Genomic DNA, 25,821 nt, shown 5'->3' with positions numbered 1-25,821 from the left:
AACATCAACTAAGCACAAATCATGACAGAACAGAGAAACTCTGGTTTGACAGCTCTTTTATATCGGAGCTGTCAAACCGGCAACCAATCAGAACGATGTTAGCTTCCTTAGGCGCCACCTATATTGACTGACCAATCCTGTCATCAGGTGGAGATGATTGACACCTCGCGTTTGCCCAGTCTCAGACATAACATAAAGTGTCTTCAGACCTGAAACATGCATATCATTTTGAAAGCATATTGCTTTCATTAAATGACTTTTGTTGGACAATTTATACAGAATCATCAAAATTCTCTTCTTAATGTCTGCCATAATTTATGACAGCAATAAGCTATAAACATTTATGATCAGAGAAAAAGGAACGTATTTATAGTGCTTTCCATGACACTAGCAAGATATGACTAAAATATTTATTCCACTATACAACATTCCTGCTTAAATTGTTAGTTAATGTTAGTTAAACCAAGTTGATATCTTAAAGCCTTGGTTGAGTTAATATGAGCAAAGTTCCCTATACAATTATCTCCTTGTGAACGTTTAAAATTGATGCAGATTTGTGTGCAGATTTTTCAGCAATTCAACTATTATCTTGCCTTGATTGGTCTTTTATTCATAGAGCATTGCTTTGTATAGTGTCAGGCCTCTAGCGTTGCAGCAGCCCTCCCCTCGCTCCTCAAGTCGGTAGCCGAGCTGGCAATTGAGTTCCCCAGGCTTATGGTTCTGGGGGATTTCAATTTGCCTTCGCTCGGTGAACACTCTGATGGAGCGCAGGAGTTCATGGCTTCCATGACAGCCATGGGCTTGACCCAGGTAATTCGGGGCCCAACCCACTCAGCGGGTCACACGCTCGACCTCGTATTTCTCTCGGAGCAGTGGACTTGTGATCTTGGTTTGAGGGGTAGTGAAATCATACCCCTGTCGTGGTCAGACCACTGCCTACTGAGGCTTGACTTTCGGAGACCAAACCTCCACTGTAGGGAGGAGGAACCGACCAGGTGGTTCCGCCCCAGGCGACTTATGGACCCCTTGAGGTTCCAGACGGAGCTTGGGGTTATTCCTGATACTCTCACCCACAGTCCGGTGGAGACTCTGGTTGCTGCCTGGAACTCGGCAGCGTCAGAGTCTCTTGACCGGATTGCGCCACTACGGCCGCTCCGAGGCAGTGGATCCAGGAGGCCTCCTTGGTTTACCGAGGAACTCCGGGAGAGGAAGCGCCGGAAGAGACGCCTAGAGCCCCTATGGAGGTCCAACAAATCCGAATCGAGCCGAGCACTTCTAACATCGTGCATCAAGGAATACATCAGGGCAATTAGGACAGCGAAAAGAGCTTATATTGCCACCTTGATTGCCTCCGCTGAGTCGCGCCCAGCCGCCCTGTTTAGGATAACCCGTTCCCTCCTAAACAGGAGGGACACGGGGGATCCCCTGCAGGGTAGAGCTGAGGACTACATCCAGTTCTTAGCGGACAAAGTTGCTCGGTTTCGGTCGGAGTTGGACTCCGATTCTGCAGATCCAGCCGAGGCACAAGGGGATAATCTGGTAGACCACCCCTGGGTTGAGTTTCAGGATGTTGCCCCTGGGGACGTGGACAAGGCCATGAGAGCTGTGAGTGCCTCCACATGTGTACTGGACCCGTGCCCCTCCTGGCTGGTTGCTAACAGCAGGGAGGTGACACGGGGCTGGATCCAGGCGGTTGTTACCGCCTCCCTTCAGGGGGGTCTTTCCCCCCGCACTTAAAGCGGCGGTGGTGAGACCCCTCCTGAAGAAACCATCCTTGGATCCAGCCATTCTTAACAATTATCGTCCAGTCTCCAACCTCCCCTTTGTGGGGAAGGTTGTTGAGAAGATGGTAGCCTTTCAGCTCCAGCGGTCCTTGGAGGAAGCTAGCTATCTTGACCCATTCCAGTCCGGCTTCAGGCCTGGCTACAGCACAGAAACCGCTTTGGTTGCATTGACCGATGACCTCTGGAGAGCCAGGGACGGAGGCTCCGCCTCCATCCTGGTTCTCCTTGACCTCTCAGCGGCTTTCGATACCATCGACCATGGTATCCTTCTGCGACGACTGCGGGAGGTGGGGGTGGGAGGCACTGTTTTGCAGTGGTTCTCCTCTTACCTCTCGGACAGGTCGCAGTCGGTGTTAGTTGGAGGGCAGAGATCGACCCCTAGGCCCCTAACATATGGGGTGCCGCAGGGTTCGGTCTTGTCCCCCCTACTTTTCAACATCTACATGAAACCGCTGGGCGAGATCATTCGGCGGCACGGGATAAAATACCACCAGTATGCGGACGATACTCAGTTGTATCTGTCCGCCCCGTGCCAACTCAATGAAGCGGTGGACGTGATGAACCAGGGACTTGAAGCTGTTAGGGACTGGATGAGGGCTAACAAACTCGTGCTCAACCCAGATAAGACCGAGTGGCTGTTGTGTTTCCCTCCCACCAATCCGGCAAGTATTCCACCTCTCAGGCTGGGGGGTCAAACATTATACCCCTCAGACAGGGTCCGCAACTTGGGAGTCCTCCTGGACCCACAGCTGACTTTCGAACACCATTTGTCAGCTGTGACCAGGGGGGCATTTGCCCAGGTTCGCCTAGTGCACCAGTTGCGCCCCTACCTGAACCGGGAGGCTCTCACAACAGTCACTCGTGCCCTTGTGACCTCTAGGCTGGAGTACTGCAATGTGCTCTACATGGGGCTGCCCTTGAAGAGTATTCGGCGACTTCAGCTAGTCCAGAATGCGGCCGCGCGAGCAATTGTGGGTGCACCTCGCTTCACCCACATAACACCTATCCTCCGCGAGCTGCACTGGCTACCTGTCGATCTCCGGGTGCGCTTCAAGGTGCTACTTGTCACCCATAAAGCCCTACATGGTAGTGGATCTGGGTACTTGAGAGACCGCCTACTGCCAATTACCTCCATGCGACCTATTAGATCTCATCGATTAGGCCTCCTCCGAGTTCCATCTGCCGGTCAATGCCGACTGGCAACTACGCGGAGGAGAGCCTTCTCGGTGGTAGCTCCGACCCTATGGAACGATCTCCCCGTGGAGATTCGTACCCTCACCACCCTCCAGACCTTCCGCACAGCCCTCAGAATCTGGCTATCCCGTCAGGCCTGGGGCTAAGACTGTAACCCGCCCGAATGGTATGAATGTTGTGTTTTTTTAATTATGTATTGTCTTATATGTTAAAAAGTCTGTCTCCCCCTCCCCCTTGGATTGTGAGCCGCCCTGAGTCCCCCCAGGGAAAAGGGCGGCATATAAATAAACTTCTATCTATCTATCTATCTATCTATCTATCTATCTATCTATCTATCTATCTATCTATCTATCTATCTATCTATCTATCTATCTATCTATCTATCTATCTATCTATCTATCTGGTCTAGCTAGCATCCTTTGGACATAGCATGGCTTGACAAACTGAGGCCTTTAGTCCAGGGGTGGGTTGCTGCCGGCGTTACTGCCATTTTGCAACCCACGCGCAAACCAGATGTGCACTGTGTATGCATGTGCAGTTCAATGAACTACAATGAACAATGAACTGTGCACGAGGGAACCAGTTTGGGGGCGTGGCAAGCCTGGGTTGCTGCCGGTTCTGTGATCCAGGCCTGAATTCCACTACTGGTTTGGCTGATATTACAGCAACCTACTACTGCTTTAGTCACAGGTTATGTACATTATAGTAAAAATGCATTCAATTTCTTATCTGATAAACTCTATGTTGGCAGGACTATGCTTAAAGATGCCAAGGGTTGAATTTGGGGATTTTTCCATGTAAGCACTATATTTACTCATTATGCTAACCAATATCTTAGTTTCTTTTGGCTCAGAGTACTGAGTTAATTTATCTGTTGTGGTTAGTAAAGTATAATTATGACTGGGAATAGTAAGTGAAGCCAGTTACTTGGTCTATTCAATAAGCAGCCATTATTGTCATGAGATATTTTATTGTTTGAATCCAGCTATGGCTCTTTCTTGCAAATTTGATCTGGTTAAACTGGTTACATCAAGTAGCTATGACTATTTATTCCATAGCTCTCATAATCACAGTCATATTTATTAATTAATCTCTGAATGCTATCTTTGCCTTTATGATCAATTAAGTTACATTGATTTGTATTTTCTATGGGTATAGGAAGTCCGCTTTTGCTATCATGGGGGATCTATAGTAAGAGATTGATCCTATAGTGTTTTGTCTAATCCCCTTTAACGTCTTCTTATATTTCATTTCCTAAGAAATGAAAATCTTTTGTTAGTTACAATTAGATATTTTAGTTTTAGACAAAATGGCTAAAATTCAAAATGGAACAAATTGGCTTTGTGTATATGTCATGTATTACTTGACCAAAGGGGATTTATCATGTTATATATAGTAAACAGTAACCCCCTGTTGGGGAGAATAGAGAATGTTATATAGGCCTTTCTGGTGCTTGATTATTTTTCTCAGCCAATCATGACTTGTTAGGAGCTATATTTTATTTCTTATATATTACTCTGGTTCTTCAATTGAAATAATATTTAACAAGTAATAATCACTTAATATTAGCATTAATGTTAGTATGTTAACATTAATGTAATATTAATTATATGATCATTATATTAAATATTTTTCAATTAATTGTCTTTAACATCAATGACCTTGCAATATCTATGGCAAATATCTGTAGCTCAGGTGTAGGATGAGTATGAACATTCATTCTCTGAGCTTGTGGGTTGGTTTTTTGACATTTTGTTACCAAGCTAGGTAACACCTTTAACAGATTTTAGGGGGTGTCAGTGTTCTTCTGTTTATAAGAGCTTCATGTGGTCAATAGGTCCTGTGATGGTGACATCATGTCAGGTGAGGGTTCCATCTAGTCTGGGTCCTGTGATGAGTCTTGTGATGGGTCAGGTGTGGGTATGTCAAGTGAGAGACTTCTGGTGTGTCTTGTGATGGGTCAGATGTAAGTCACCAGTGAGAGTCTTGTGATGGGTCTTGGTGAGGGTCATTGGGAGGTGAAGTACTGGTTGGGGGGGGCTTGCGTGGGTTGGTTGAGGGTCAGTGCTGTCTCTAGTTGCCTGTGCAGTTGATTTGTGTAGCAATAATCTTCCCTAATCATGTGAGCCATCAGTTTATTTATACAAGCTCATAACAAATTATGATGAAAACCTAAGGTTCATCACAGCATCAAAATGGTTTTTCTGATCCATTTTGCCATTTGATTAAGAAAGCTGACACTAGGTTATGTGTGGAAAAGTTTTCATTATTCAACAGCTCAGTGATAATATAAGTGGCTTCTTCTTATGTGGATGTACTTCACCTTTGTCATGAAAAACGTTGAAGCTATATGTCATATCTATCTCATTATAATTCAAGGCTATTCTTCAGTCCATGATGTTTTCCCATTTACCTATAGATGTTCTTTATTACATTCACTCTTTCCAATGCTGTTTATTTATCTTGTGCTATTTATTAATTGGATATTTGCTGTGTTCTGTTCCACTTTTTTAAAAATAATTTGTGTTGCAATTTTGTAATCTGGCCACTAATTTGAAGCAATTTATGAAAATAGCAATTAATTGGGAGCTACCCCTTTCATACATATACACAAACCATATTTACCTGAAAGTTTTCTTTGAAACTATCTCTTATCAACTGTCTTTGGTAATTATCACTATATTTAATTAGGTGCAGTTGTTTTTGTTGAACAGTATAGTTACAATTCTATAAGTAAAAACAATCTGCCAAAACAAGGGCGGATTGTTCACTTCGCTTCAATATTATCAGTCTTTTTAAAAACAACTATTTAAAATAGGAAGATAGGGCTTGCATTTTCAACTTTTATTACTGGTAAGAAAATATGAAGACCATGTACTATTTTTGTTAAATTGATCATTCTCAAACCATGTATTCAGCAAGCAGAATTCATTTAACAGAATACAGTGATATTGAAAACAGTAATTAAAGCCATTACTTTCATAGAACATTTGCCATGGACAACCACTTGCACTCACATTCAAAGATGGAACTAACATGTTCTCTGCTGCTTGAACTCTCTTAAAGAAAAGAGTTCATTTAAATGACATTTTACACAGACATTAATTTTCTAGCTTGGACAGTCAAGAGATTAAAATTCTAAATTTCCCTATTTAATAAAGGTCTGTATTTTTTATGTTTAAGAGAAAGAAACCCATCATAATCCAGAGGAAACATAAGTCTACTTACCCTTTATTTATCAAGCATGGAAAGAAATAGTATCCAGATACGGGCTTACTCAATTTTTCTTTTAGACTGTTTCATTGCTCTTCATTATTATATTTCATGACTTTAAAGTAGGAGCAAGCAAGAAACAATCTTAGAACTAGATTATAGTTTTGGCTTCCCAATAGAAAATCATTGATTCCAGTAGCCTACCTAAAACCCTGCAATAATATCCACTTTTGTTTTAGTTTGCTTTAAAAATGTTGAATACAATGTAAAGGAGAAATCCCTTGCTTTTTAAATTTACCAACAGAGTTAGCATTTTAAGAAAAGGTTAATCATAAAATAGCTGCTGTTAAAAATGTCCCTATTACCAAAATAGAGGTTGTGGAGATATGCTTAGGTCCAAATTCGGGATCTTCCACCCCTAATTTCTCAAGGAGGAGAATAAATAGAGGGGAACAATGTGTGGAGGAAGAATAGATGGGGACTCAACTCCTTATGAAGAAAAATAGAATAGAATATTCTTTACTGGCCAAGTGTGATTTGACACACAAAGAATTTGTCTCTGGTACTATTAATAGTAATACAACTCTACTACACGGTCATATATCCTTAGACATAAGATAGTGCTATGTAAATTAGGTGTTTAGTAGAGGGATGGCATGGGATAATGTCTAATTGTTTTGGCACGCAATGCCCTATAGCGGCATCCTGATGGGTGAAGTAAAGACTTGCTTGCTGCCTGACTGTTGGTAATTCCGCTCTGTATACGCCTAATGGTTTATTCTGTTACGTCTTGTTCATGACGGAAATGATGAACCAATGTGTAAATGGTTGGATGGTGGCATGCTACAGACAACTGGAATGTGTTATGCCAATCCTCGACTGAGTTATTTGTTTGCGGCAAGCCATCAGCAACACGACCTCGCATGTTCCACATGGTGATAGGGAACAACGGCTTAGCTTGTCGTTTGCGTCTCAAACGACCAACGTAATTGTCTTCCCAGTAATCATAAACATTCTGAAGATTATCTGGTTTACTATCGTTCAGTTCGTCGAAGGCGGACCCAACATCTTCCAAAGGAACAAAACTCAGTGCAATTAGCATTTTAGAGTACAGTTTAATGTTCTCATCATCGCGATACAAATTAGATAAGCCTTCGTTTTGTATACGATGCCATAAGGACTGACCAAGGTGAAACAGACAACCAAGTACGGTAGCATGTGGAAATACAGTTGCCAGTGCATTCATAGTTCCTTGTTCAAAATCAATCAGAATGCTGTCGGGCGCAACCGAAGGTCACAGTTCGATCACTTTGCGGAAAACCCTCTTATAGTCAGCCTATGTTTTTGTTCTCAATTGTCAATTAAAGCATGTATCATAAATACCTGTAGAAATATTTCGGGAGCTACCTTGAATGTTCCGTCCATAAACCAGTGCAGATATTGCTCCAACAATTGCAAATTTGCTGCAAATTTGGGGTGTAACATGGGAGTACCTGAGTGCCCCCATGACAACCCGCGCAGCCGCATTCTGGACCAGTTGAAGCTTTCGGGTGCTCTACAAGGGCAGCCCCATGTAGAGAGCGTTACAGTAGTCCAGGCATTTGGTGACATTTACAGAAACAGATCTGCCAAAATGTGAAGCAATATTTATGCCTCTTACCCTGTCAATGCTCTAAAAAGAACCTTTTTTATAGAACTGAAAGAGTCCATAACGCTGGACTTAAGCTAACCATTACACAAGACTTAGAGTAAATCATGCTTATCTGTTATCTCTTAATTTTTCTCCCCTTGCTCAAATTAAAGAAGACTTTTTTCTTTTTACAGAAATGTTACCTTTTTGCAGCTCCTGAAACACTAAATTACTCACAGATATAAAAAAATGTTTAGATTTAGTTGTGATAATTTTAAGGAACCACTACTTATTTTGCCCTGAGACCCACAGAAGTGTTTCAAAATGTCTATTCCACTATAAATTTGGCATTCAGCCAAGTCCAATCAACACTACCACTAAGTAAATGTACACAAAAGTATATGCTTACAAACTTGTATTTTCAAATGGATGTCTGCTTTATTATTATTTTTCTGACAGTTGAGTATAAAATGAGTGTATTCAATATTTTTTGGGGGAGGTTATTCAATATATGCAATGCTTAATGTATAAATAAAACACAAATTACACATACAAATAGTAAAAATACAATTAAAATCAAAAGACAATTAAAATTAAATCAAAAACAATCCTGCTGTCATTAAGAAGTGGTGGTGGAGAATTAGTTTTTGCCATCTTCTTAAGTACAGAAGAAGCTAAAACATTTCCTTAGGGATAGGAAACTGTTCCAGACAGTTGTAAACTATAACTCTCTTCGAGCAGCTACAGTTGCTTGACCACTAGTCAAGGATACTAGCAGATGTACTTCAAGACTATCTAGAAGAGCTCAGATGTTGCTGAGTTGTAACTTGTTGCTCCCGTGTCACTCTTTTTGGCCTTACATGAATGTAGCAATGTAAATAAATAAAACACAAATTACACATACAAATAGTAAAAATAAAACAGATCTGATTGAACTCTGATTAAAACACTATGTACACTAAACATTCAGAAAGAATGCATAGCACTATCAGATCCTACAGGCAAGTTATTCCTTTCTTTACCTTCATACTTTGTTGTCTTTTGCTTCTAGTTACAGACATGTGAAGCCCCTCTGTATGTAGCCTACTTTGCAGCAGGTGGCCTAGCTACACTGCTAACGTCATTGCAAAATGAATGTAAAATGGCCAGGCTTGGCTTAGGTATGCATGGTCAGTGCCAAGGTTATTAACAAGACACTTGCCTAGGGTGATGCAGAGTTCATTATCTGTAGAACATTGTGAGGATGGGTGAACTAATGGCAAAGCAGCTACTGAGTAGGATTTAACCCAGAGTGGGGGGGGGGATAGGGATTTATACAGGCAGGGAGATCCATAGCTGCAGGAATTTCTACTCCATTTATTTTTATTAAGCCTCATAAACACTGAATCGTATATCCACCTCCACTGGGAGACTTGTTCATAGACTTATATGGCTCATTATATGATGTTCTTTTATACTATTCATCTTAAATGCCCTAGTTCTTAATAAGTTCCATTCCTCGTCCAAATTATGGACTTATAATCTATCCTGTGTTTTGTCATCTTACTACAGCCGTGCTTTAAATCTACTTAGGGAATATTAGACAATAGGCAATTTAATATTACTTTAAGGGGACTTCAAATCCCAGGGGATATCACAAAGTGGGTGGAAACTAAAACTTCTTATATTTCTCAGTTGCTTCAGAAGAGAATTAGGGTTATTTTCTTTTGAAATTGGTGCTCTCCTTATTTAAGGGTTAAAATGACACTTTCTTGTCTTTCCTGTTCCAAATACAACTGATTTTTGAGAGCTGCAACTGAAGGAGCCTCAGAAGCTTCCAGTTCCAAAATGCAAACCTACCAAACCCAAGATAGATTCTTCAAGTCATCCAAGGACTTACTGCACTGGTGAGGGTGATCTAGGATTCAGAATAAGGATGACTTAACTACTGCTGTTTATGAAGCTGTAAATATGTCTATGTGTTTATGAATAAATGTACCACTTGCAGATGTGCATTAATGTACTTTGTACATTACAACTTGTTAAGTTGGCAAATCATTTCCAATGCAGTGTCTATACAAGCAACTTTCATTCACATTGCCATTGTTTGTTGACCAAACAGCTTCTATTCTGGTGCTGTCCTGGAAGCATGGGAATGTTTGTGGGGACAACATTTAAAGCTTGTTTTCTGATTTGCCTCCAATTTAATAAACCACTTGTCCCTAGAATGGGTGAGAAAGTAAAATGTGGCTGAGGCAAGGAAGTTTTTTTAAGTGCCATTAATAATGGAAGAAATATGCAGGGTATTTTTTTCTAGTCTTGAAGTATAGGAGAAACCAAAGGCTGTTATGTGTAATGCCATAGTTCCACATAGCTTGCATATGCTGCCTTCTGGGTGGCAGCACTCCATTAAACAGAACAGTCATAATTTCAGAGTGTGATAGGTTTTACAAAAAAAGGACTCAGCTGATTTTCTGTCAATTAAGTCAGGTGATTTTCTGTCATTATTTTGCAAGAGTCCCATTCACCAATGGCATGAGACTAGCCATAAGTGACTGCCATCATTATACGATTTGATTATGTCTTATATTTAAGTTTCTTAGCAGGTATTAGTAGTAGATATTCTGTTTGTTTGTTTGTTTGTTTTGTTTTATTAGAATTTGTAGGCCGCCCTTTTCCCTGAGGGGACTCAGGGCGGCTCACATAAAACTGGGAAGGGGGGAATACAAACATCAAGAAAGAAACATATAATAAAATGGTAGGCAACATACATTCATCATTCGGGAGGGGTAACTATCCTTATCCCCAGGCCTGACGGGCGAGCCAGTTCTTCAAGGCTATGCGGAAGGCTTGGACGGTGGAGAGGGTACGAATCTCCACGGGGAGCTCGTTCCAAAGGGCCGGGGCTACTGCTGAGAAGGCCCTCCTCCTTGTGGTTGCCAGCCGACACTGGCTGGCCGATGGTATACGGAGGAGGCCTACTCTATGGGATCTTATTGGTCGCAGGGATGTAATTGGCAGAAGGCGGTCTCTCAAGTATCCAGATCCACTGCCATGTAGGGCTTTATGGGTGATTAATAGCACCTTGAAGCGCATCCGGAGATCGACAGGCAGCCAGCGCAGCTCGCGGAGGATAGGTGTTATGCGGGTGAATCGAGGTGCACCCGCAATCACTCGCGCGGCTGCGTTCTGCACTAGCTGTAGTCGCCGGATGCTCTTCAAGGGCAGCCCCATGTAGAGCACATTGCAGTATTCCAGCCTAGAGATCACAAGGGCCCGAGTGACTGTTGTGAGAGCCTCCCGATTCAGGTAGGGTCGCAACTGGCGCACCAGGCGAACCTGGGCGAATGCCCCCCTGGTCACAGCCGTTAGGTGGTGGTCAAATGACAGCTGTGGATCCAGGAGGACTCCCAAGTTGCGAACCCTCTCTGAGGGGTGTAGAATTTGACCCCCCAGCCTGAGTGATGGGATATTAGTCAAATCTTTGGGAGGAAAACACAACAGCCACTCGGTCTTTTCTGGGTTGAGCACAAGCTTGTTAACCCTCATCCAGTCCATAACGGCCTCAAGACCCCGGCTCATCACATCTACCGCTTCATTGAGTTGGCACGGGGCGGACAGATACAATTGAGTATCGTCCGCGTATTGATGGTATCTAATCCCATGCCTGCGGATGATCTCTCCCAGCGGTTTCATGTAGATGTTGAATAGCAGGGGGGATAAGACCGAACCCTGAGGCACCCCATAATTTAGGGGCCTAGGGGACGATCTCTGCCCCCCCACTAACACCAACTGCGACCTGTCCGAGAGGTAGGAGGAGAACCACCGTAGCACGGTGCCTCCCACTCCCACCCCCCGCAGTCGTCGCAGAAGGATACCATGGTCGATGGTATCGAAAGCCGCTGAGAGGTCAAGGAGGACCAGGATGGAGGAATGTCCTTCATCTCTGGCTCTCCAGAGATCATCAATCAATGCGACCAAAGCGGTTTCTGTGCTGTAACCGGGTCTGAAGCCTGACTGGAAGGGGTCTAGGTAGTTTGCTTCCTCCAAGGACCGTTGGAGCTGGAAGGCCACCACCTTCTCAACAACCTTCCCCAAGAAGGGAAGGTTGGAGACAGGGCGATAGCTATTAAGAGCAGCTGGATCCAAAGATGGTTTCTTCAGGAGGGGTCTCACCACCGCCGCTTTCAGTGCGGCGGGGAAGTTCCCCTCCCGAAGGGAGGCGGTCACGACCGCCTGGATCCAGCCTCGTGTCACCTCACTGCAGTTCGTAACCAGCCATGAGGGACACGGATCCAGAACACAGGTGGAGGTACTTACAGCTCTCTGGCTATTACTTTCAGATAAATAGATACAGGATTATCACAATTGACAGAAGTCTATAGAAGACATAACCCTTCCCTTAATCATGCTAGTTCAGGAACTGTATATCTGCATAACAAATCTAGTTAATTATGGCTTCACTTATGTTGCTATAAACTATTTTTGGGAAATATTTGTACTGATTGCTGTGTCAATGTGTATACCAAAATTGCTGCATTGGCACTGATGCAATCAATATGATTCTCTATAAATTATAGACAGTCAATAACTTGCAATATTATAATAAAATATTTCCATGTCTTTGTTTCTGCTTGTTTATATGATGTTCATGCACACGGAATTTCATCTTATGACAGAAAGTCAGTAACACAAGTAGCCAAGACCACTCATGATTTAGCTCCATAGAATTTATTATAGGACTATTAAAATGCATTGATTGTGTGTCAATGCACTGCACATATGTCCTATTTGGATGTAAGAAAAAGTGTGCTGCCCTGCAGTGTAATCTCTATATTAAAAATTCTAGCTTGCAACAAATACCATAATGCCCACAGATAGGATAGGCTGTGGATGTGTTTATAGCATCCTGACAAGCAACTGACTGAGTTGACGTAAGTGTCCTTCCTGTTAGGTAATGTGACATGTCATTCAGTGCAACTAAGGCTAGGAACCTGATTGACAGCTTCTCTATATTATTAAACTGCATTATGTGAAAACATAAAGAACAAAGTTTGAGGGACAGCATGTTAACTTCTTTCCCTTTCCCTTCCTCTTCCTTCTCCTTCTTAACTCCTGGTGACTGCCTGCATAAATAAAGGTCCATGCTAAGACTGATTATTTATTTATTTTATTAATTAGACATATACCGCTTCATAGAGCTTTCAGCCCTCTCTAAGCAGTTTACAAATTTTTTTAGCAAGTTGAGTCAGCAACTTGCCCCCACAGTCCGTGTCCTCATTTCACCCACCTCGGAAGGATGGAAGGCTGAGTCGACCTTGAGCCTGGTGAGATTTGAACCGCTGAGCTGCAGATCACAGTCAGCTAAAGTAGCCTGCAGTACTGCACCCTAACCACTGCGCCACCTCGGCTCTGAACTCATGGTCTCCTTGTTTCTGTCTCTCTATCAATATTCATGTTGTATATTTCTAGATCTGTTTTGCAGCCCTTGTTGCTGGAGAATCACTCACCTCCAATATAATCTAAATGACTATATGGGGATCAAATTAATAATAACTTTAGTTATCCATTTATTTTCCATTTTATTTGCCTGTATTCTCATTGTCCACATTTAGTTCCCTTCCTTTACAACAGTGTTTATAATCTCCCTATTTCATATATCTGTAAAGCTGCTAGGAGTCAGTGAAAACTTACGCCATAATACTGTTAAACATAAAAATGCCATGAGTTTCTGATCTACTATATAACTGTAATAACATTCCTGAATCCAACTCATAAAGACTTCTAAGCTTTGTTTCTCAAATTTGTGCTTATTTAGAATAATCATACTAAAGTCTATGTTGCATTTCATTGGAACTTATCTAAGTATGGGTACATCTGAATTCACATCACAACTGCTGCAGAGAGTTTCAGTCCCAACTACTTGCTACTTAGAATATTATGCATTACTCTCTGCTATATTATTTCTATCCAACAGAGCATCAAATTCAGAAAATTAATTCCATTTAATAAGTATGTCTGCAATGCATGCACGTCCATATATGTGTATGCCCAGTGCACAGAGAATAAAATAAATCAATATGCTAATCATAATATTAAATGAAATTAAGGGGTACCTATTATACATTCATTTTAATGCTATTTTGAATAATGAAGCTAACCATCTGTCAATCCATGGAGTTGGGTGGAAAGGGATAGAATCCTGTCACTGTTGATGTGCCATTCAACATGATGTTATGCTGAAATATATCTACTTAGTGTAATGCCAATGGCTGTGTGCCTTTTATGAAGCTGACTGCGGAGTGTAGTCAAGGTTTTTGGTTTTTTATAAAATAGCCCCCTTCAATCTATTCAACTTTCTTATAGACAGGCATACTTCTTGTAGTAATTGCTTATGATCAAAAACTAAAATACTACTATCTGAGTGTAGAACTCAGTGGCTGTCACTTGGTTTTGGTGCCCTAACAGTTTTTACCATTAAAAATACAATCTGTTATTCATTTTAATCAGCAGTTGCTTCCTTATCATTGAGAAATTGAGAAACACTTTTTCTGTTCTTTGAATAATAATCCATGTCTTCCATGTGTATTGCTGCTATAGTAAAGAATCCAATTTTAGCATTTATTTATCCAGATTCTGGGATCTGGTATAAAGTGATGAAATAACAGAGAAAATTGATACAAGCAGGGACGTGCAGGCAGGGGAGGCAGGGGAGGCAGGCCCTCACCACTGTCATCATGAAAAGAAAAAAAAATGTAAAAGGAAAAAAGGCTGAGGTAGTTGCTGCCAGAGTCACAGTGGATGACTCTGCTTAGTGCTTAACTGTTTAAAAAAGCCTCTAAAAAGTGCCCTCTACAGGAGGAGGCAGGAGAACCACATGCCTCATTTAGTCTATCTTTATGATCACTTGAGCAGAGTTAAGCAAGGGTTAAAAGGTGAAAAATTCCTTATGTAGATGAGGCACGTGGTTCTCTCACCTCCTCCTGTAGAGGGCACTTTTTTAGAGGCTTTTTTAAACAGTTAAGCAGAATCATCCATTGGAGACTCTGGCAGCAGCTAGCCCAGTCTGACCTCAGCAGCTCTTGTCTTTTTCCTTTTACATTTTTACATTTTCATCATGGCAGGCAAGAGCAGAGTTGAAATCCTCTGTGAAAGAGCTGGAAAAGGTATGTGGGTCAGAGGGAGTGGGAGGAATTCAAAATTAATGTAATTTGTAAGTAATTGTATTATTGTAAGTAATTGTGTGTTTGTGTCTGTGTGTCTGTGTGTTTTACCTGCTGCTGCTGGCGCGTGGGCTGGCACTTTTTTTAATGTTTCAGCAACCCAAAACTGTTAAAGCGAGGAGGCTGACCATTCAGCAGACATGTTTATAATCATTTTCCGTTTCCTGTCTAAGGGGAACCATTTTAAGCGTGGGATGTCTTCATTAATATAATCTGCCCCTTTCTCCTTCTGATGCTGTTTTGTAGGAGAGGGGAGAAAGATGGGTTCTCCCTTGGTGTGGTAGAGCCCTTCCGAAATCCCTGCCACTGTGTCCGCCATTAGAGGCGTCCCGCGAGACGCCTCTATGTCAGACACAACGTCGGGGCTTTCGGAAAGCCCCGCCGAAGCCTCGCCGCTGTGTCTGACATAGGGCGGCTTTTGCCCATTTGCCTCACCAGCCATAAACCCCACCCACGTCACTGGATACAAGCATAGAGGAAAGCCCAAGGACTGGCATCTACTGGACATAAAAGTCATGATCCAGAGACTATTATGTCGAACTTTGATTACCTGGCCTGCTTTAGTATGAAAATTCAAGAGTTGAGGGATAGTCATAATAAATGGCTACAGAGTGATAAAAAATGTAATGGCTAAAGTGACCAGATTTTAAAATTGGTAAAGCGGGACACCATTGGCGGGCAGGGCGGGGCGGGGGGGTGTTCTTGATTAAAAATTTTGCTGCCTGGCGCTGAAGTGAAGCTGCCAAAGCTCCTGCCCATGGCAGCAGCGGTGCTTCCTCCCCCTCCGCTCGGAGCACCTGAGCTGGGCACCGCGTTACCCCTGCCCTGCCCCCTCCTCCGCTGCCATGCTTTTGAGGAGCCATCGGGCCTTTTTTCCTGCTCCCGCCTCTCCGCCGCCTTCCTACTGGCTCCCATGGCCTCAAGGCTCCTCAAAAGCACGGCAGGAGCTTTGGCGGCTTCACCTCAGCTGCAGCGCTGGGCAGCAAATCCAGCGGTGCTGTTAGAGGAGGAGGAGGCAGCAGCAGTTAGTCCAGTGGTGGCAGGGGCTTACCGTCAGTCCAGTCACCCCATGCTCATCACAACAAATCACTGCAGCTACGCGGGAGTAAAAAAAGTGCTGCACGGACTTCCTGGGAGGAGCCTACTGATGGTGGCAGCTTAAAATTTAGCTGCCCCCGAATTCCTGATCACGTATCTGTTTAGATGATCATCCAGCTGACGTCTTAACAGGTTTTCTTATCCTTCAGGCAAGAAGGGAAGAAGAATAGTTTTGCTTGCAAATGCCCTTCGATTTTTGCAGCTTTTGTGCCTGCAGAGAGAGGGGGGCCAGCCCAAAGCAGAACGGCGTCCGTGCTGGGAACTTCAAACTGCCTTGTGCGGTACAAAGTAAGGTCTCCCCCACTCAGTTCAAAGCTTTGATTTATTTGATTTTATCACGAGCTGAATCCGTCTACGTGGAAATTAATTGTTTACCAAGATTTTAGCTTCCTCTTTTTACAAGATCTTCCTCTGAAAATCTATTTACTTAGAGGCTTTTAAAATGGCGCCGAGCAGGCTGGATTCTCCGGTAATAATGATTATCTTCTTAAACTTTTTGCTAAATGCTACAGAACTCTAAAATTTCAAAGGAGTGTCCTTATCACCTGTTTTACAATCGGCCAGCAGAAGCCTTCTAATTAGTTTCATTTTACAAGACTTCCATTCTCTCATTAATCTTGCTTATCTGGAACTTAAATGGTGATGAATCTGCTGAACTGTCTTGTTACAATGCTTATTTTCTGAAAGTTTTGCCAAGCCTCAAATTTCAAAGTAAAGGGAGAAATTCAGCATCTTTACTTATAGCTGCATAGTCAGGCAGCAGAGTTTTATTAATTGCTGGAAGATACATTTTGGAATGGCCTCAAAACCAAATCCTAATTTGAAACCGTCGCCCTCTATTCCCAGGGGCACATCCCCAGGGCCTGGCACAAGGTTGCAGCCTCCGCTCCCTACGCCCCCTGCTGGGGATTTGTTAACGAAAGAATTCTTCTTGAGTGAACTAAGTGTGGCTCTTAACGCACAGACAATTAAAATGGAAGATAAACTTAGAGATCTTAAAGAGGAGATAAAACAGGAGATAAAACAGGAGGGAAAAGAGGAAATAAAAGAAATAAAAGAGGAAATTAAAGGTGAAATAAAAGGACTTAAACAGGAGTTGTATGAGAAAATTGATGCCAGGGTTGTTAAAATTAAAGATGAAATGCTGAGACTTGTAACTGTATTGACAGAACATGTTTCCGGAATTGAAGATAGTCTAGAGGATCTTAATGAGGCCAATACCAACTTGACATTGAAAACAGAGGCGGTGGAACAAAAAGTGGAAAATGCTGAAAAAGAAATTATTATGATACAGTATAGACAAATGGAGTTCGCATTAAGAGTAAGGGGGCTGCGTGAGGAGAAACAGGAGAACCTGAAACAGATTCTATCAGAAGCCTTTGACCGCCTGGTGGGAAGACCAGGGACCAACCTCGACTGGCAGATCGACAAAGTTTATCGCATGAACTCTTGGGTGGCAAAGCAGAAGCAGCTTCCTCGAGACATCGTTATATACTTCACTATAAGAGAGCTTAGAAATATGGTACTACAAGAGTCTTATAACACTAAGCTTCAAATTGGCGGTCAAGACCTGATTGTTTTGAAAGAGATACCACCTCAAATGTTAAGAGCCAGGAGAGACTACGCTTTTTTAGTCAAAGAACTCAGAAATCGTCAGATACAGTATAGATGGGACACACCATTTGGCATTATACTTACATTTGATAGGCAAAGATATCGCCTCAACTCTGTATGGAAAGCCCGAGATTTTTATCATAATATTTTGAAGGCTGGATATCCTGCATCATCTGGACCTGGAGAAAGACCACAAGAAGGACAGGACAGGCAGCAAACTACACAACCACCAGATAAGATGGAGCATCTCTCTCTTCTAGAAGCGCAAGGTGTTATGGAACAAAGACCTAGTCGCATGATTACTAGACGAATGGAGAAACAAGCTAAAAAGCAACAACATCAACAATCACCGGCCATCGATCAAGGAGCTACAATAACAAGTCTGGAAGCAGTGGGAGGAGCTAGGCCTAAGGTTAAACAGGCCATGCAGGAAGCTCTAAAAATGCTTCAGCCAACCAAAGATGACAACTAAGATTTTAACATGGAATGTCAATGGATTGAATTCCCCACAGAAGAGAAAGAAAATATTTCACTATCTCAAACAGTTTAAGAATGACATAATTTGTTTGAAAGAAACTCATATCAAATCAACTGATCAAAAATATTTGATTAACTCAAAACTTGGTCAACATTTTGTAGCTTCTGCTATGGAAAAGAAGAATGGTATAGTTGTATACTTAAGAAAAGACATGAAAGCTTAATTAATTGAAGCAGATCCCTTCGGAAGATATATCGCTTTAGACCTAATCCTAGAAGGGAAAAAGACATTACTTTTGGGAATTTATGCCCCTAATCAACAGCAAGATGGATTCTATAGAAATCTTCATGCTAAATTAGTACAGTGGGACTATAGTTCCTGTATACTATTGGGTGATTGGAATGGTGTGAGACACTAAGAGAGATAAGAAGACTTCTCGCCCAAATACTAAGATGCGAGCAAAGTTACCCAAACCTTTTTTTGACATCATGGATGACTTTGAATTGAGAGATATTTGGCGAGAAAGAAATGCAGAGGAACATGATTTCACTTTCTTCTCTGATAGGCATCAATCCCTTTCAAGGATTGATTTTATACTAACCACTAATGATTTGCTTTCTAGGGTCAAGAAGACAAAGATTGCGGCTAGGGTCCTTTCGGACCATAACCCAGTTTGGATGGAGTTGGGAAGGGTAGTGCAGGCAAGAAGGTCTTGGAGATTGAATGAAAACTTATTTAGATATGAAAAGTATATTAATGATTGTAAAAAATTGTTATCTGAATATTTCGTTTTGAATATGAATAAGGGTACATCTATGGAATTCGTATGGGATGCAAGCAAAGCGTATATGAGAGGAGTGCTGATGAATATAAATAAAACACATAGATATAAACAAGGGTTAAAACGAACAGAACTGGAAGAGGAAATTAAGAGAAAAGAGTTGGAGCTAACAATGCATCCAGGCGATACAAAGGTTAAGGAAGCTATCACCATATTAAAATCTCAATTTGACATGTTGATCTCTGACCAGGTAGCTACTAATTTATTATATGCAAAACACAATACCTTTTGTAACGCAAACAAACCTGGCAGATGGTTAGCTTATCAGATTAGGAAAAAAAGGAAAACTCGAAATATATCTAAACTGATTTACAGAGGGAAGGAGGTGTTTCAACAGGAAGAGATTCAAAAGGTATTTCGGGAATTTTTTACAGAATTGTATAAAGGGGATAAAATTAATGGTCTAGATATAGACAAATATTTAGATAAAGAGAAAATACTTTCAGTTAGAGAAGAGCACAGGCAAAAATTGAATCAACCAATAACCTCGGGGGAAATTTTGCAGGTAATTAAGCAATTAAAGTTAGGGAAAGCACCAGGTACAGACGGTTTGACAGCGGTTTACTATAAAAATTTACAGTTAGAAATGGTAGAACCTCTTAGAGAATTATTTAATAAGATTCAAACGGAAGGTAAAGTGCCTCCATCTTGGAAGACAGCGTTTATATCTTTGATGACGTCTGGTCACCCTAGTAATGGCTGAATACTATAGTGAAAGTAGAAGCTTTTATGTGAATCCCTTTATTTCAAGAGTTCTGGGTACAGCAGTGCTTATTACCTGGGATATCTATGAAAGATTCTGATTTATTTCTTTAAGGAAAAAGTTTAAATTTTTATAACTTTCCAGAGGTAATGTAATTTTTTTCTTTATCTTATGGTGCAAAATAAAGGTTCCTGTGGAAAGAATGATAGTATAGGGACCAATATATGGGGGAGTGGTAGAATGTGATACAATTTAAATTAAATTGCATCTTTAAATTAAAGCAAAAGGAATCACTGATAATATATGTAGGGCTTGCCTTAATATCACAATGGAAACTCATGTGCTGATTCAAAATTTTCAGAATTGGATAGAAAAGGCTTTTATACTTCTTGGCACTTGAAGTTACCTTCAGGCTTTTATCCTTTCTGTGAATTCTGTGCTATGATTTGAATGACATTCTCTAGTCTTTTCCTTCTTTTGTCTTGCATTTAATGTGATAATGATCAAAGGAAATGCCCGAGGAAGAGAGAGTGTTTCTCACTTTTTTGCCTCTTTTGGCCCTTCTTGTCCTCAGTTGCATATCAGCCTCTGTTTTGCTGCTTGCTTTTCAGCTGCCATTGAAATGGGGAGGGAGGGCATGGTATTTGGGTGAGGGAAATAATCTGTACAGGAGGACTGTTAATTGGGAGTTGTTCTCACCATTCGTTTCCGCATGTGGAAGGAGGGGAGTTTCCCGCCAAGGCCAACTGTCTGGCATACCAACCTGATGATGATTTTTGAAGATGTCTCCCACCTGACAGCTGTGGAGATATACAATTGGACTATGGACTGGGGTACCAAGGGGAGGGGAATGAATCATATATTGATATCTAATGCTTTTGCGCGCTTTTGCTCAGATCCAGCTTTGCTTAGCTTCTCATTACTTATAATCAGTAAAAGTACTCTTAATTCTGCAAACTGGAGTTGAGTTTCTTTCTTGGTTATTAAGTGAAGGAGCCGTGACACTGCCTCTGTTTACCATCACACTATTAATGACTGTGGACTTTTGTCAGGGAAATCCATGCTTCCACAGCTTTCAACAGAAAAGAAATGGGGCACTTAAATATAACTCATAATATACATTTAAAAAATATAGTATCGCACACAATCAAAAATAAAAGGTATATGTGTCTTTGTGTAGACTGTTACAGAAATACTTGGATTAGTTAAGTAGAATGTTGTTTCTCTATCCCAGCCATGTCAAATACACAGCCTGTGGGCCGAATCCAGCCCGTGATAGGCCCAGAGTTGTTCTGTGGTGACTTCCTGGAGACATAGAGGCACCAGCCTGTGCCACCCCAGCCCTGGCCAACCCTGACCCCATCCACCCAGGCAGCTTTGATGGTCAGGCCAGGCCCACCCTGGGTCCCCAAGGACAAACAATATCCCAATAGAGCCCACAGTGGGATCAAGTTTGACACCCTGTTGAATCCATTTCCATTTAGAAGACCGTCTTTGCTTTGTCTACATTTGGATGGCTGTGTACAGCTAAATAGAGCCCATTTAAATAATATTTCACAACAGTGATTTTTCTAGACATTTCAGATTGTTTGTTTAACCTTTCTCTTGTTTCAAATTCCAGTTCTCTCTTTTTTTATCTGTACAGATTATGTTGCTTACGGATCCTGAGATTGAAAGCAGCCTGCTGATCAGTTCTGATGAAGGAGCCACCTATCAAAAATACCGGCTGAACTTCTACATCCATAGCATGCTCTTTCATCCCAAGCAGGAGGACTGGATTTTGGCATACAGTCAGGATCAGAAGGTTAGTATTACTTTTATGCTCTGCTAGGACCAAATCTATTATTGGACAGAATAAAGTGTCAGTTAACAGCCAGCATATCAGGAAAGACAGCAGATTCAAAGGATATACCTGACATTTACCTCCTCTAATTGCTCCCTAAAATAACCAAGGGCTCAATTTATATATTGATGAGTACATTAGATTTGTAAGTCTGAAAAGTAGAAGATGGACAAGAAAAAGAATTAAACCTGTTTTAATTTCTTTAACTTCTACATCTAATTAAATTAATGTGGTTAGTATCCATTCATGTATTTAATTATTTTCCTCTTGTGTCACATTCAAATTGGAATAGGCATAAAGCTCTGGAAATCAAGGCAACTCATCATTCCAGAGACTCTTACCTGGTCAATTCCTCATTAATTTAAGAAGCCCTAGAGTAATCATGGAAGTTGGTTTATGCTTTGCTCAATATGTCTTTGCAGGATAGGTGCTACACAACTTTACATAAAGTATATCATATTAAATGCCTATCTTTTAACACAGAAGTAGGCAACCCGCAGCACTGGAATGGCAAGCAATATTCCTATATTGCTCCCTACTCGCCGCCCCCCTTTTTGGGGGGAGGAGATACATGTTTCTTTAACCATGATTTGAGAGCAGGGTTTCTTATGATTTTGGGAAGGGAAACGCACCCAATTACAATTTCAAGCACTTGGCAGGAAAAACTCCATAAACTATGAGGATTTATGAAATATAAAAAATAAAACTCCAAAATCCTTCCTAGAAAAATGACAAGAGCAAGAAAATCCTGATTTCAGCCACTTTACTTCATCACTCTTCCTTTTGGTTCCAAAACATATTAAATGCCGTCTCTAGGTGGCCATAGATTGTCCATTCCTGCTCTGAATTTTTTTTGTAAGTGAGATACCTGCATTATGTTGTTTATAGAGGGTAGATACAACAGGTGGATGGGAGAATGTCAAATGACTGGCCATTAGGCCAATGAACAGGCCACTAGGCAGGTGAATTCGAATGATAAGAAAGCAGCAGTGAACATTAGTTAGCAGCAAATATTTGTTTTACCCTCCAGGTGATGGTTATCCCAGACTGTCTTTATTCTTAGATGCTATTTCCTTAAGCCACAGATTGGTTAGGGAACAGTTTTGTACCTGGCTTCTTTTTCTGACAAAATGGGAAAGAATTCACATGCATTTGTAGGTAATGTAGACATTTAGTTCTGCATGTCTTTAGATCATTTAATAAAATCATGTAAGCTAATGTATCATGATATTTGATTCAACATATTTAAAGCATGCACAACAGATCATCAGTATCATCCAAAATATTTTAATATTCATAAGTACAAATCCTGGCGGTTAACTGAATTAGTTTACTCTAGAAGATTTAAATCAAGTCAATTCTACTAGATTTTTGAGACACCACATTCTTAAAGTATCCCTAAAAACAATTTTAGCTTTCTGTCACAAAGCAGGGCAAAATATGCTGAGCATGAACAAATTGACTTTATTTAAAGAAAAATACATATATATCATTTAGCAGGCACTATTCAAATAGCCTGTCTCCAAGTATTAAATTTATTTCTATCCCTTTCTCCCCAAATAAGGTTTATGAACAATTTTGCTAGGACAAAAATAAAAGAAATACTCAGTTTCTTCATACATTTTCAGCAAATGACTCAGATATTTTATAAATATGACAGAGTTCAACGTTGAAAAGAGAGATTAAAAGAATGGGATGGGACAAAATTACCAAAGGAAACAAAAATGTCAAAGTAAACATATTAATTTTGAATATTTTTACTAATAACAAAGAAACATATATTCCATTACAAAAATCAGCCCTGTGTTTTACAAGATTGTGTTTACACTCTTGTGTTTTACAAGATTGTGGAATGAGGGCTTTCCTGAGATCCTTATGGCTCCCATCTGATGGTATTCTGTAAGACCTTGAAAACCTCTCCAGGTTTGGGTTGAGATTCTCCTATTTGTAATGTTTTATATCTTTAGAAGATAATTGTCTGTATTACCATCTTGTAATTATCTTGTAATCACCTTATAATTATTCAGGTTCGAGTATTGTATGTCCTTGTTTTTATGTTGTTCTTTACTCTGTGAGTGGTCCATCTTTTGAACAGCATCAAAACTGAAAACATAGAAATTCACCATTAATGTCACAGAAACACCATTGGGAATTTATACATTAGTTTTCATAAAGCCTTGTTCCATAGATATCCCATGGAAGTGTTTTTCCAATTATTCTATCAAATACTTTCAGTCTGCCCAAGTTCTGTCGATAATAACCATAGAATTGGCCCCTTGCTACTTTCATTTGCTTACATGGGGAAAAAAATCAGTTCCTCTACTTTGTAGCCTTGTACAATTTGCCATGTTATGGCAGTGGCTGTGATAAGTACATATGTTTTTAATCTATAAAAATGATTAAACAAATTCCAGAAGAACATTATTAGATTTCAGCTGATAATGAGCTGCCAGGTTCAAAGTTAACGTCTGACTATCACTGAGAAATAAGCAAGAGATGGCTACGAACCTGCCAAAGTACTATCTGAAGTCACTCAGTTTGTTTGGTCTATTTCACCTAAGTTTAAGGGGGGGAAATAGTACCCTTGAATTGTACCTAAATTTCATTATAGGCAGATAAAGGGGAAGAAATATAAATTATTGTATAGCTAGATCAGTGGTGGGATTCAGGTAATTTAACAACCAGTTCTCTGTCCTAATGATTTCTTCCAACAACCAGTTTGCCAAGCTACTCAGAAAGTTAACAACCGGTTCTCTCGAAGTGCTATGAACTGGCTGAATCCCACCACTGAGCCAGATTAAACATAAACAGTATAGCCAAATGGTCACCATTTGCTGACCAATTGAAGGCAAAAGGGCTTTTATATGAAGAACTATGTCAGGATAGAGAAATGAAATATATGATTATTAAAAACACAAATGATGTCATATGTGAACTTTTGTGCTCTCAAAATAATGCAACACACAGCCATTAATGTCTAAACTGTATGAATAGTGTGAAAATTTCCCTCTGGATCTAGTAGATATTCACTTGTTTTACTCTTAAAAAGAATATCAATACATAAAGTTTGATTTTACCTTCATCATGTGTGCATGTGTGGATATCGGTAGATATATGTATCTGATCATTTTAATGATGCTGATATAATTTTATTGTTATATTTTCATGTTTATTTCATATTTTATACCCTATTTTACAATTGTGCACCACCTTTATTCTCTGGAAAAGGAAAATAAAACAATATTAGAAGAGAAAATATCTTTATTATATTTCACTTGGTTGTATAGTACATTGCTTGACTCCCCACATTCAGTGTCACTGGACATGTTCCCCTTGGTCCTTGGAAATCATAAATAAGTGTGTGTGGGGGGGACCCAATGGCTACTGCTGAACACAATTGCCTATCCCTGGAATGTTATCTGATATAGAATTATAGTACTTATTTTCTTCAAATATCTTGATATATAAATTAAAGATTTTGAAGAAATTATCCAAACAGCTAATATCTTTTCAATTTGTGGATATCAAGTACTTGTCATTTCACAAAATACTTGTGTAAGAAAAGAGAATCATGTTAGAGAACATTGATTAGAAGTAGCTTTGCCTAAACACATTAATGATGGTGTAATAGTTATTTCTTTTGTTTTGTTTGAAAAATTAAAATGGCATGACAGGAAAGAAAAACAAGTGGTTGGACTGTTAATTTCAGTACATTTTAAGTAATCTTTTCTTTTGTTTAGAGAACTATTAGAAGGCTTGGTCAATATCAGTGGTCCCCATCAAGAATAAATGAATAAGAACTCAGACACCCAGTGAATCATATTAATGGCTTTTGTGCAACTTGACTGGTTGCTTGGATTTTCATTTTCTGCATTAGTTAATTTTTAACCTATTGAGTATTGGAAGGACAGGGCTAACTAACAAAGGAAATGGCAATAATACTAGATGGCCTAACTATTATTAACTAGCACATGGGATTTCCCTAATCAACTTGCTCAGACCGACAAAACTACTTTTATAAGCAGTGAAACATTTCAAACCAAAAAGAAAAATAAGTCCAGTTGCCATGACTCAACTTCTAGACAACTCTATCTGGATGATTGAGAATCTTGATTGACATAATGACATAATTTTAAATCCTTAGTTAAATGAACTGGAATAAGCTTTCAAACAGAAATAACAATAATTGCTATGCTCTGTTTTCTTATGTACTGCTTTTAT

General features: G+C 40.4%; 1 protein-coding gene across 3 annotated transcripts in view; it reads left to right on the top strand.

The window, feature by feature from the left end:
* Positions 1–25,821, top strand: part of LOC106537730 (VPS10 domain-containing receptor SorCS1) — a 565,787-nt gene that overhangs the window by 348,229 nt on the left and 191,737 nt on the right. For all 3 annotated transcript variants that reach the window (XM_087725812.1, XM_087725810.1, XM_087725813.1), the window contains exon 4: positions 21,403–21,561. In XM_087725812.1, coding sequence (XP_087581938.1) covers positions 21,403–21,561 — 159 coding nt within the window. The remainder of the gene's footprint in view (positions 1–21,402; positions 21,562–25,821) is intronic.

Source organism: Thamnophis sirtalis, unplaced genomic scaffold, assembly GCF_051295495.1.
Source record: "Thamnophis sirtalis isolate CommonGarterSnake01/CBP01778 unplaced genomic scaffold, rThaSir2_p1.2 scaffold_11, whole genome shotgun sequence".
Taxonomy (NCBI): Eukaryota; Metazoa; Chordata; class Lepidosauria; order Squamata; family Natricidae; genus Thamnophis; species Thamnophis sirtalis.
Note: the sequence above shows the minus strand (reverse complement) of the source record. Positions and strands in the feature narration are given on the sequence as shown.